We start from the raw sequence: 13,843 nt of genomic DNA on the forward strand, positions 1-13,843 counted from the left end.
TTAATAGAAAGTTTTGATAGGCAAATAACATTGAGAGAAAGGCAGAGAGAAGGGAGCTGGTTATAATCATCCCACTTCAGAGAAATTGATGGAAATGGGCCTGTATTTTGCAGATTTCTAACTTCAGCATTGAGATGTTGGAATGAAATACTGAATGAAGTCTGGACATAATTTTAGCTATGGTTAGATAGGGCTGAGTGGATTTTTCAGTCGATTACTGGATGATGCTGACATATAGGTGAACAAAATTTTCATTTTCTTTTCTTGGCCCAGTTATAGACATGAAGGCCATAATCTGTCACCTTAAGCAACCTTTCCTTTCCTAGCTGTTTACTAGAAAAAACTTGGATTGAGATCTATAAATAGCCTCAGAGCTATTGATTTAAAATAAACCATGGCACTTGAATAGCTGCCAAGGATTATAATCCTACATTTAATTTTTGTTGCTGATTTCTATATGTCACCCTAAAAAGGAGAGGGTTTTGTTGTTGTTTTAAGTAACTTCTCTCTCTTTTGAAACGTGTTGCTTGAAAATGGCACCCAAGGGCCAAATTCACCAAAAGGCTTTTAAATGTATTTACAACATACGAGAGAAGTAAAATTTTTATGGTGCAATTACATAGTACGACATGGAAGCCTGTTCTTCTGACTACTCGCTATCTTTTCAATCACGTACTTTCTATTAAGATTTCAAAACTTTTGATTATATGGTAATACTCTGATCAAAAAGTCATGACCTTGCCTGATCAAGTTGTTTCTTTCCTGTTCTGACATGAAAGCTTCTGGTCTCAGTGTGTCGCTAGTTTTGATCTTTGTCATGTAAGCAGTACAGCTGCCCTGCCTCAGCCTCTTGTTTCCTCTCGGCAGTTTTGCTCTTGATAACTGCTAAAAGCTGAAAACCCAAACCACTACCACCTTGATTTTTTTTTTAATAGAACAAAGGAAATTTAGAAATTCAATATTAAGTCTTTTACATAACCTTAAATATATTGCCTTCATGCTTCTGTATTCTTGCCAACTGCATAACCTAGGGAGGTTTGCTGTGACAAAGCTGCTTCATTACAGTGGACTGTTGCGTACATCACAGTAAACTATGGTCCTGAAAGACCTACATTGGCTCAAAATTCATTTCCGAGCACAATTCAAAGTGTTGGTGCTGACCTTGAAAGCCCTAAACGGCCTAGGCCCAGTTCACCTGAAGGAGCGTCTCCACCTCCATCGCTCAGCCCAGACACTGAGGTCCAGCTCCGAGGGCCTTCTGGCAGTTCCCTCACTGCGAGAGGTGAGATTACAGGGCCTTCTCGGTAGTGGCACCTGCCCTGTGGAACGCCCTCCGATCAGATGTCAAGGAAATAAACAACTACCTGACTTTTAGAAGACATATGAAGGCAGCCCTGTTTAGGGAAGCTTTTAATGTTTGATGTTTTATTCTTTTTTAATATTCTGTTGGGAGCTGCCCAGAGTGGCAAGGGAAACCCAGCCAGACGGGTGGGGTATAAATATTAAATTATTATTATTATTATTATTATTATTATTATTATTATTTGTAAGACAAATGTGAACAGGGAGGAACCACTCTGATCCTCAGGCTCACATGCTCACTCCATGCCTTTCCTCTCCTCATGTGGTCAGGAGAAGGACTTCAGCAACATTAAGCTTCACTTCACCCTAGTTGCCTTGTCCTGTTATCTAGATCATAGAATCAAAGAACTGTAGAATTGGCGAGGACCACGAGGGTCATCTAGTCCAACCCTCTGCAGTGCAAAAATCATTTTGCCCGATGTGGGGCTCGAACCACAACCCTGAGAATCTCGTGCTCTACCGACGGAGATATTTTGAGATCTGGGTTAAAGGTTTAAAACAAACTCCAGCTGAAAAAAGGCAGCTTCAAAAGCACATTTTTGAAGTTGGCTGGTCTTGAAAGTTACCAGAATTTGTTACAAACTGTCCACATGACACAAAATGGGACAGGGAAACTGAGGCTTGTGGTTGTCTGCATCTCATGAAATCTTGGTTTAGTGTGACATGTGAACTGTGTTGATATGTTATATACATCAGGGGAACTTGTGCCCCCGCCCTCCCCGTAAGTTGCTGCTTTCCACTTCCTACCATCCCTGCATATGGTGGAAAACACCAATGTGCAGCTAAGAGCAGCTTGAGGGAGAGTAGTTTAGATCAGGGAAAGACAGGAGAAAGAGTTAAATGCTAACTGTTCAAAAAAGCAGAGATCTCTAATAATTCTCAGAACCACCACAAAGCTGCAGTTCTGCAAGATTCTTTGAAGGAAGTAATAACTGATAAGATTTTAACCTTTTATATTTGTGGTAATGGAAGTACCGTAATTCTAAAGATCTTACTTTCAAAAAGTGCATGTTTGATATCAAGGCAATACAGCTGGCTTCTTCACGAACTTTGACTTAACAACTGAATTTTGCACTAAATGTTTACAGTTCTATACACACACACATACACAGTCTTAACAAGGAAATGACTATAGAAATTAATACTCTATTTCCCCCCAGAAAAATCAATCTGCCCTTGAAATTAAGTTGAGTTGATTCAAGCAAATATTCGTATTTTAACATGCTACCTTAGTTTGCGCGTTTTTAATCTGGATTATTTAGGAATGTTTTAAACCTCTAAATTTTTCTCTGCTGTCTTTTTCTTTTTGCTTATGCTTGGGCTGACAGTCAGCAACAGGTAAGAGCATGTTATGAGAAAGTTCAAGTGGAATGAATTTGACTACCTTTCAAAGCATGGCTGCTTTGTGTTCTCAAATATAATAATCCACAGCCTAGTAAATAACAAGTACATAAAGTGTAAGTACAGGGTGAGTCTTTTAAAAGAGGCCCCGTGGAACAAGTGTACTCTGTTCCCACTGGGCCTCTAAATCAGGTAATTTGAGTCACTAGTCAATTCTGCCACTTTCAACCGTCACTGGAGACCATTAATGATGGGCACTGAAATTTTTGACAACATCATAAAAGCCATGGGATAGTTGGGACAGTAGCCAGCATGCTATGGTGTCTTATATTTAAATTTGGCAGGATCTCTTGAGAATTTCCATTCCTTAATACTATGCGCTGTGGATCAGCCCCATGTTCTGATACCATGCTTCTTCCATTAAACCAAATTAAAGGGGGCTTGAGTCCACATATCCATTTAGAATGAATAATTCAGATTTATGTCGGTAACACTAGAGATTTTCTGCCGCTTTTTAGTATTAACAAGAACGTTCTTCCATGGTCAGCATCCCTAGTTCTGTTCCGTCAAAAGAGATACAAACAGAATGACTTGTTCCGGTTCTGGTTTTGAAAATAGACCCCTCTCCTGCAGTTGGAGCTGCTAAGACCTGGAATGTTCTTCCTTAGTTATAAGCTGGGAAATGGCACCAGCTTTCTGTGTGATTTTCAAACAAGTGGAAGGCGGATGTCAAGGACTGGAACTAGGGACAAGAACTATTGATCAAGTGTCCTCTATCTGGAAGGTCACAGTACTCTTCCCCATTTTGGAATGTGGTGTCTTGCCACTTAGGGTAAACTCATAGCCAACTTTGTTGAGTTGGAGAGAATAGCTTCCTTGTCCGTTTGCTGAACCTCGCTTTAAAAAATTTTTTTTAGTCTAAAGCCTATGGAGCCTTCCTTAATCCTGACACATACTGAACACTAACCATCTCATTAACTCAAGAGCCCGTCATGGACATGTTGCATCATTGCACGTTTCAGGAAAATTTCAAACCCCTAGTACTACAATAGCAGCATAAGGAGAATTATAGAACTGTTGAATTGGAAGGAACCACGAGGGTCATCTAGTCTAACCCCCTGCAGTGCAGAAATCTCTTGTCCAAGGTAGGGCTCGAACCCACAACCTTAAGAGTCTCATGCTCTGCTGACTGAGCTATCCACAGGGATTTTGCTGTTCGTTTGTTCCATTCGGTTATATTACTGTGCTGTTTTTAAATATTGCAAGGTATTCAGAAGGCGTGTGGGTCACTTTAAGGATCATTTGGATGCGAATATGTCTATTTTGAAACTTAAGAAAGCTTCAAAATAAGATGTTGAAATTCGTCCTAAGGTGGCTGGTTTATTCATGCTTAAAGTTGAGAAATGTCCCAAGCGGTGTCTTTCTGTCTCTCTCCCTCTTTTTGTCGTAATGCAGAACCAGAAGGAGGAATTCTACAGCTCTGCTTGTGAATATTTACACAAGATCAGGTTTAGAGAGGGCTCCTAGTTCTGTCAGACACCATTGCCAGCTGTAGTGGACTGTCCCACAAAGTGTCGCTTGCGAAATATTCGTGAAATAAAACTCATAGCTCAATACCTGGCTTCAGCTTGAGTCAGCCACTGTGCATAAACTTCATGCAAAGCAGCCATGGCAATTTCAGTTTGTATAAGGGCTTAACTCAGGACTGGGGGAACTTGTGGCCTGGGGGCTGCACGTGAACCACAGCTTAATTTCAAAGTGGGAAGAGAAGGGGAAAGTGGGGAAAGGGAAATACCGTATTTTTTGCTCTATAAGACTCACTTTTCCCCTCCTAAAAAGTAAGGGGAAATGTGTGTACATCTTATGGAGCGAATGCAAGCTGCGCAGCTACCCCAGAAGCCAGAACAGCAAGAGGGATTGCTGCTTTCACTGCACAGCGATCCCTCTTGCTGTTCTGGCTTCTGAGATTCAGAATTATTTTTTTCTTGTTTTCCTCCTCCAAAAACTAGGTGCGTCTTGTGGTCTGGTGCATCTTATAGAGCGAAAAATACGGTACATTGCCAAGCATCTGCCTTTTGCCTTGCCCACCTCCAGCATGCCCCCCCAACAAAGTACCCCCACAAAACACACCCCTCAGCAGAAAAAAGGTTCCCCTCCCCTGTCTAAACATATTGATTTCAATTCAGCAGTCCCTCTGTTTACAGTGTAGCATCTTACTTAAGGTGTTCTGCATGTAGGAACTGAGCATGTCACCCTTTGGCTTGAAATCTAGGTTATTCCATTTGCAGTTATTGAAATGTATAGATCACTGCACTAACAAAGCGCTTGTTCAACAAGCTGGCGAAATGGCTTTCGAAATCTCTGGAATGCCTCTTTTCCTCAGTCAATGTCTCCCCCCCCCCCCATTTTTTAAAAATAGCAAGAGTATTTGCTCTCTGTTTCTAACCATTACACTATAAATTCTAAGAATGGGCACCGGGAGTAGAATTTAATTGTCCGGTCAATGTGAACAGAAGATGGTGCATTTAACATGAATTTTAAGTAAATTTGGCTGTGTTTATGGACTCTGCTGATTATTGAATGCTATAGTGAACTAAAGATGTATTGAGGGTGACGGTGGAGTATAAGTGTGACTTCGCTGGTGAAAGCTTGCTGTGCTTGTGTTCTGTTTTTTATTTTCTCTAAGGGGAAAGTACTTCTTTACTATAACACATTCTTTTCTGATCTTTGGCCTTTGCACCATGTTGAATCCCAGATTTCCCACCCCCAGCCTCATGCCGTGTAATGCTGTCTAGGAAGCAATCCCCTCTGCCACCAAAAACTAGAGGATTGGGGTACTTTCCTGAACAGTGGGGGGAAGTATTGCTGGGGGTCACGGGGGGAAGGAGGAATTGGCAAAAATCACCTCTTATCTTCAGTCAGCAGGAACCTCTGAACGCAGCTCATGAAAGGACAGACAACTTGGGATCATTAGATATGTATACAGTGGTGCCTCGCAAGACGAAAAGAATCCGTTCTGTGATTCTCTTCGTCTAGCGGTTTTTTCGTCTTGCAAAGCAAGCCCATTGACGGATTAGCGCTATTAGCGGCTTTTAGCGGCTTATCGGATCAGCTGATAAGCGGCTTAGCGGCTTAGAAAAAGGGGGGAGGGGAAAAAACCCGCAGGAACTCACAAGACATTTTCATCTTGCGAAGCAAGCCCATAGGAGATTCATTTTGCGAAGCACCTCCAAAATGGAAAACTTTTTCGTCTAGCGAGTTTTCCGTCTTGCGAGGCATTTGTCTTGTGGGGCATCACTGTACACACATTTGTTTTTATTTCTGGTGAGGGTGAGCAGTGATTTTGTGTACACTCAAATGCTACTCCTGTCCTTATAACTTGTGGGTGTACTTTAAGATATAAATGTTTAGTTGAATATGGGCATATTCTCCTTTATTGAGCTGAAATGATAAGCCTGTCGGCTAATGTTTATATGTGTCTGTCCTTTCTTTTTACAGATCAGATGCCTAAAAGGCAAGAAACCCTTCCCAGGCCCACACACCTTTGATGGGATTCATATTGTGAACCATTTGATAGGCGATGATGAGTCCTTGCATTCGTCCGATGAAGACTTTATATCAAACCACGTTCAGGAGTCTGGGGTCCATTTTCACTTGCACAGGAGGACTGGTCCGATGGACTTGACTCCAGCCGCGGCAAACAGTAGTGACAGTGATATTGAAAACACTGAAACACCAGACACCATCGTTCAGAAGGAAAATAACCAAAAAAGAGTGGAGTCTTACTCTACTACTGTGTAACCACTGTGAATGGTATTGGCCTTCATTCTCTAGGACCTTATTCCACGGTCAAGAGAACTATCTTAAAGTTCTTGGACTTGACTAGCTCTTACATCTTATCTGACGCGTGATGTGTTGCACCTTACTATTGGCCTCTGTATTTGCCAAATATTTTATCTCCAACTTGTTGTTGCCATAGAGTAGGACTGGGAAGAGGTTGGATGGATGAGAACTCTAACAGTATTAATATTTCCCGTATGCTTCTCATGCTAGAAAATGCACACTCACAACTTCTTCCCACTCAAGGACCATACTACAGTTTGTAAACATGGGAAGTCCTTAGTCTTCAAAGGAAAAGTGTACTTGTGCAATATTTAATGCTCTGTGAACAAATGTGTTCTTTTTACATAAACGGTTTGTGATCACAGTGGATGTATCAGATACAACATTTATCTGGTTGAGTGTCTTATTTTTAATTAAAATAACCTCTATTATTGGAAACCACCAAAGTTTCCAATCTAAAGCCTTTACTTGTGCTATTTTATATAATAATTAATGGTCACACTTCGTTCTAAAGGATTAAAGAAAACCTTTTATTAACCATTCTGTGCATCTGCTTTTGATGTGTTGCTAATGGACCTGATCAGAGTATGTTAACTACAAATAATGACTATTTTGTATATATTCATATATCCTTGGCCCTGCATAAAAATGTACATTGAATTTTGTATGGGAAGTGTAAATGTTACCATATGACTGGTCTCAGCATTTTAAAAGGAAATGAAATTCTGTTTAAACCAAGTAAAATTGGAAAATGTTTATGAGAAAAATGGCAAAAACACTAATTTTAGTTTTAAGACGACCCACATTCATGCCCTACTGAAATGTGTTCCAAATGACACTATTGACTGAAATTTTAACTTTGTGTATATGTAACTATATAATAAATTTTTTCATGATTTAATAGATGCTAAACAGTTACTTGTTCAAGGGTTTCTCAAAATACAGTATTGGTTACTATATTTTATTAAAACAGCTCGACATTATTACCCTTTACTACATAACAATAAAATCAAGAAAAAAAATACAACAATAGTACAAAACATACAAAAATGTTTACTAACAGGAAAATACACTTAGGAGATATATGACAATTATGAATAAGAGAAGGAAAAGATTGCTTTTGTTTATATACTGCTTTCGGTTTCTCTGTCTTAAGCTAAGTAATCAGGAGAATGAATTTTATGCCACAGATGCTCTGCAGAGTGAGTACAAGGAAGAGAGAAACCTAGGGCTGGTTGCAGGAAGAAATGGAAAAATCTAGAAGATAATGGGGTAAAATGCTGTGCGAGAAACAAAAATGCAGAAATTACTGATAAAACTGCTGCAGCAACCACCACAGGAAGCAGATAAAAAAATCTAGGGTAGAAGAAGAGAAAAATAAAAAGAAACACTTAGAGGGACACACAAAAAGATGTGGGCCACAGGAAGAAAAAAATGTGAGCTCCATAAAGGAAAAAGTGAGGATGGAGATCAAAGAAATGGTTGCTGGTGGTACAAAAGCCCTGCTGAACTTTAGGCAGGGGGAAACACTGCTGATAATTCAGTACAGTATCTAAGGAGAAATAAGTATTTAGGGAACTCTCTCCCATGAAAAAGATGGCATATTTTCTATACTCGGTGCATAACTTTCTTATTTTCAACTCTCAATTACTGTCTTTCCTGACACTCAGATACCCTGGCTAACACACCACCAACTACACACCTTCTTAAACAATCCAGCAGTAAAATCAGCAGCCACTAGGCCCTTGACCAGCTTCAAAAACCACCTCCCGACAGCAGAGGGACACAGCAAAGAGATGGTATCCACAATATACAAAATGCTGCTCCAAAATCCCACAAACCCCCTTGATGCAATCAAAGAGCAACAGAAGCAAGACATAGGCTTATGAAATTAACCCCATCCAATGGACTAGACTCCGTCTCAGCCAAAAGAAGGGAACTCAACTCTGAAACTCATCTAAAGATGGTAACTAACACCACGGAAACTGGCGCTGATACACCTAGGAACCTCACCAAGACGTTGGAGAGGCTGCACCTCCACAGGAACATACCTCCACGTGTTGTGGGAATGCTCCAAAATCCAACCCTCCTGGACAGTAGTCCTACAAGAGAGATGCAAAAAAACCCCACACAACCTAAACAGGTATTAGAATTCACCCCAGAACTGACCCTGCTGAACATTTTCCAAGATAATAACGACCACTCACTTTATAAAGAGCTTATAATCCACCTGCTCTTAGCCAGAAGCATACCTGTAACCCGGTTTGGCTTCCCTTTGTCACATACACAGCCCAACAAAACAACAAGACGAACCCACCAACAGCATACAAATCAATATGGCTTACTTGACCCAACAATCCCTCCCTCTCTCACAAATGCAAACATACCTCACTGCAGGTATGCCCACACCCTGGGCCCTCCTAATCCTTCTCACTACCAAGGAAATGTAATAAGCAAATAGAAAAAGAACCTACCCAGTTGACGCTGACACAACCCCACATGTACACTAAAAAATAGGTTTTACCATCTCACCCCTTCTGTCCCCGCTGTCTTCTTCCCCAACCTTATACTGTACACAATACTAATGTCTCATATCAAATGTAACTGATCTGTAGAAAAGACTTGGCAACCTGAAAAAAGAAACAATGCATGTACTTTTGTAAACCAAGAAAATAGTTAATAAAAAATATTTTAAAACAATAAAAACAACTACAACAATAACCTGACAGCAAGAACATGATGTGATGTTTAAAATAAAGTGTCTGGGGGGGATTATCTTTCCTAATTTATGATGATGACGCACGCTATTCAGGAGAAAACAGACTGGGCCAAAATTATGTAATCTGGAAGGAGTTTTCAGATTAAGGCTGAAATCCTACGCACACTCAGCTGGACACACTGCAGTGTACTTTCAAGTGAATATGTATACAGGTTGTATGTGTCCTCAAAGCAACTAGTACAAAAAGGTATGAAACACATCTGTACTTTTTAAAATCTGGTCGTTAGTTTACTCTTGACTGTGCATTTCATGAGAGCACTGATGTACAATCCAGCTGATGATACATGCTGTTCAACTTTTAGTATTTACACAATTATTTTAAAAAATATTGCAAAAGTGGACTTCTGCTAACGTTCTATGTAACAGCAATTTTTGCTGAGTGCTGCTTTGTTTTGATGAATATTGGCTTTATCAATATGCTCCTTTTTATATTGTAGCTATTGTAATGTTTGATAATTTTTAATGCTACTTTCATTGAGTCACTCTGGGCTGAACATTTGTTGTGAGGAAAGCTGAATACAAATATTAAATCAAATCAAATCTCTTACCTCTTACCCAATACCCTGATTTTAATTATATGCATTCAGAAGTTCAATTGAATCCAGTAAATTTTACTTCTTAGCAAAAGTGCTTAGATTTGCTCATGTACCTGGGAGGAAGCCCCTTTAAATTAAATAAAAGTAAACATTTCAAAGATTGGATTGCATGTCAGTATTTCTGAATGGTATCTTTTGATTGCTTTAGTTCAAAGGGTCAAAGTTCTTAATTTACTAACACTGTACTCCTATGCATGTCTACTTGGGAATAAGTCCCACTGAGTTCAGCTGGGTTTTCTTTCAGGTAAGCATACACAGGAGTGCTGCCCAAACAATGAAACCCAATCAGTTGCAAATTGCAGGGGAAGAAATAGGTTTGTCTGGAAGGCCTGCTCATATAAATAGATGGTATCCAGGAAATTCTTAAACAACCTTATGAGCTGCTCTAACTTTCAGGGTTTTTTTGCTTTCGCTATTTTTATCAGCATACAGGAATCATTGAACTGCATTTCTCCGAAAAAGTGTTGATGTTTCACTGGACTGCGGGGCGAATGTTGCCCCCATTCAGATGTAAAATGATGCCGTTTCCCAAAAGCAAAAAAATAGTTTCTGAGTTCTGTGCCTAGTTTTCTTTGTAGATTGCATCTGCTTTACCTTCCCCAGAGGGAATCCAAATATAAGCAGCTGACAACCTCTGCACCTGGTGCTGGGCAGATGAGGTTGTCTAGAAAGTATCTGCCTGTCTATCGTTAGCAGCACCAGCTGCAGGTCTCTTTGCAAAAGCAAAGCTCTTCAGTCGGTGGCATGAGAAATTCAGTTGAAAGTTGGCCATAAAACACATTAAACAGTGAAGTGCAATGATCTTGCAGTAACTGCCATATTGCACAGGTGCTTGTGAGGGAGACTGAGCGACAGGCTGTATCTCGGAGTTTGCTTTTACGTGGAAGTAAATGTGCACCCAGAGCGTGCCCACTTTTGTATTAAGCTGCAATACGTTCACAACGGTAGGGGGAGATGCTTAACTCCCATTTCCCCCCTGTCAAATATGGCACATGTCCAGCTTTTCGCCCCACAGAAGAAGAGAGAGATTTCCCCCACCCTCGAGGGAAAAATAAATTTTGCAGGGGGTGGATTTTTATAAGAAAAAAGGGCACGCAGGAAGCTAAGCACCTGCTTGCCTGTACAAACCTCCGCTCTCAATTGCAGCTTCCCAGAACCAGTTTGGGTAAATGCAGGCACACATTGGAAGGGGTGACGATAGAAACATCCTCATAATAAGGGAGCACCATGTGTGGTGTTTGGCCCAGAAAATGAATGGATTCAGGAGGACAAACAGTATTAGGGTGGCTTCGAATACATATTTTAAGGACAGAACCAGACCACATATGGAACTCAAGGCTGCCACCCAAAATGAAAAACTTGTCTCAAGAGGTGCCTCCCATGCTCCACAGTATATCACAAAGTTTACCCTCCGCCCTGCAGTCAGTCATTACGTGATGTATTCGCTTGTCCCTGTTGGCATCAACCAGTGAAGTCAGGCAAAGATGCATTGTGTATTGATGTCAAGACACTATGGCTGAGTACACGCCATGCATTTAAAGCACTTTACTTCCCTCAAAGAATTCTGGGAACTGTAGTAGACCCCTAATAAAGATACAATTTCCAGAATCCTTAACAAACTACTATTCCCATGATTTTTTTTTGGGGGGGGGGAACGGGACAGTAATGCACTTCAAATGTGGTTTAAATGCATGGTGCATTTGCATGTTGTATTATGCATCCTGGAGTAAAAGGCAATAACTGAACACAGAGCTTCCATTCTCTACAGCAGATCCATGTTTTTAGTAATAACTAGCTCTGCCCTCATGTTCAAGCCCATAACTGTGTGTGTTTGTGTGTATGTGTGTGTGTGTGTGTGTGTGTGTGATGCTTGCTCTGTGTCTGTTTCTTCAATTAGGTTTTAAGCCAGAGGCAAGGCTCTCCAGATGTTGCTGGAACAATTCCCACCAGCTCCATCCAGCACAGCCAATAATCAGGGATGGAGGAGTCCACCAATCTCTGGAGGGCCACAAGTTCCCCACCCATGGTTTAAACTCTCTCCCTTTCTCCCTCTCTCTGCTTCATATGGCCACAGAGAACTGTCTCTGGCAAGTTAAATCATCACGCAGAGCTGCCCACACTCTCCTGCATTTCAGTTTGCTGGTTGCATCCACCTGTCCCTCTCCTGCGTACCTGCAAATCTGCAGAGATCAAGGAGCTAGAAGAGTTCTAATTCAAAGAGTTGTCAGTAGTGACAACTGCAGTGCCACATTAGGGTTCATTTTATGCTTCGTTTAGAAGCTGGGGCAAAAACATCCAAAGTTCTTTCTATGTCATCTGATTACAGAAGTGAATAAAAACATTGTTGCTCCTATAACACTAACGTGCTCCTTGTAACTGTGGAATCAGATCTGGAGACATGGGCCAGGCCCAAAGTATTTGCTTGGGTGCGCACAACGGACACTGCAGAATGTCTTTGTGTTTGAAGGGCTGACATATCTCTCCCCATCAAACCATGCCATACTCTAAACCACTTTGAAATCCCCCTTGGTTTCACAATAGCTAGACGTGCAGCCTGGAGGTCAGACAACAGAAGCCAGGCATTTCTAGGGATCAGACAGCTCATTTTGTGATTCTTTCAATCCTACCCACGAATTGGTAAGACTGGTAAGATTAGTATCTGCTTGCTGGGTTATGTGTTGCCCTGATCTTCTTCCAGATAATGAAAAGCAAAACTCTTACTGTATTTGGAGTGATTCAAAAACGGCATCCGGATAGATAATGGTTATGAAACCTGCTAATCAAATGATCGGTTGCGCCATACATCCCATAATAGAAACTAGGAAACCTTAGAGATAAGTAAGTTGCAGTGACTTTACTTTTCAGCGCCTGCCCTGCAAAGTGCCAAATGCTGTCTATAAATCGCACTGGTGCAAAAAGCCTTTTTTTTCAGCATGCTTCTCCTGTTAGCTACAGACAGGCGTTAAGATAAGCCAATCAGGAAGAAATAAGGTAATTTACTGCCAAAACTTAACACCTTGGTCCTCTTTGCATTATCTAATTTAGCAGTGGAGTCAAACAAATACTGACTTAGTGGAAATGTTAGAATGAGATATTCTATCAAGAGCGGAAGTGACTAAGACTGCAACCTTATACACATTTACCTGGGGCTTACTTCTGAGTAGACATGCATAGGACTGCAGGTTACCCAACTATTTCTTCAATGCTTGTGTCTACATAACTGCTGCATGCTATTCATGAAGGATAAGCCTGTCAATGGCTTTTAGTTATAATAGTTAAAGTTTTAGTTTTTGTTGATTTCTGGACATTCGTCACCATTGTACCCAAGATGGCATGTATTGTGGCACCAAGCTTTAGAAAGGTGGTTGCCCCTCATATTTCTTCAAACCATACTAGGTCTGGCACTCCCTGTTTTCAGAATGAAGTCTCCCGTCTATCCCTGAGTACCAAGTGCTCAGATTGAGCACAGCATGGCTATCCCATCTTGTCCAATTTGTGAGCTTTTTGGTGACTTAAATGGTCTGATTCAGCAAGCCAGTTATTATACGTCAAATCCCGAGAAGGCAAATCCTTCCGTCAGAAATAGCGGAAATGTAACCATTTTCTCTTTAGGTATGTGGTTCTGTTTTTCAAAACTCTGTGGATCTAAGAAGGCAAACCCTGTTAACAGTTTCAGAACTATCATCACCTAAGGACTGCAGCTGTGCCTGCTCAGACTCTCGTGGAAGAGCTGATATGTCATACTATGGTAAGCAGAATAGGCAAGCACACAGGCTTCCCTACGACCATGAAACCCAGAGACCTTCACTTTATTAATCTAATTTATTGGTGATGAATAAATAAATTTATGTAGGCTTGCAGTTGGCCAAAAACATTGCCCAACGAAACAAAGATCTGGTGTTGCTCCAAACACTTCTAAATG

The 13,843-nt window shown here is 40.8% G+C and overlaps 1 protein-coding gene across 5 annotated transcripts in view; it reads left to right on the forward strand.

The window, feature by feature from the left end:
• EVI5 (ecotropic viral integration site 5) overlaps positions 1–7,529 on the forward strand; it is a 72,332-nt gene extending 64,803 nt beyond the window's left edge. For all 5 annotated transcript variants that reach the window (XM_082227840.1, XM_082227843.1, XM_082227844.1 and 2 more), the window contains one exon: positions 6,202–7,529. In XM_082227840.1, the coding sequence (XP_082083966.1) occupies positions 6,202–6,504 (303 nt within the window). In that variant the 3' untranslated portion in view covers positions 6,505–7,529. The remainder of the gene's footprint in view (positions 1–6,201) is intronic.
• Positions 7,530–13,843: the final 6,314 nt, after the last annotated feature.

The sequence above is a fragment of the Podarcis vaucheri genome, assembly GCF_965113315.1.
Source record: "Podarcis vaucheri genome assembly, chromosome: 6".
Classification (NCBI taxonomy): Eukaryota; Metazoa; Chordata; class Lepidosauria; order Squamata; family Lacertidae; genus Podarcis; species Podarcis vaucheri.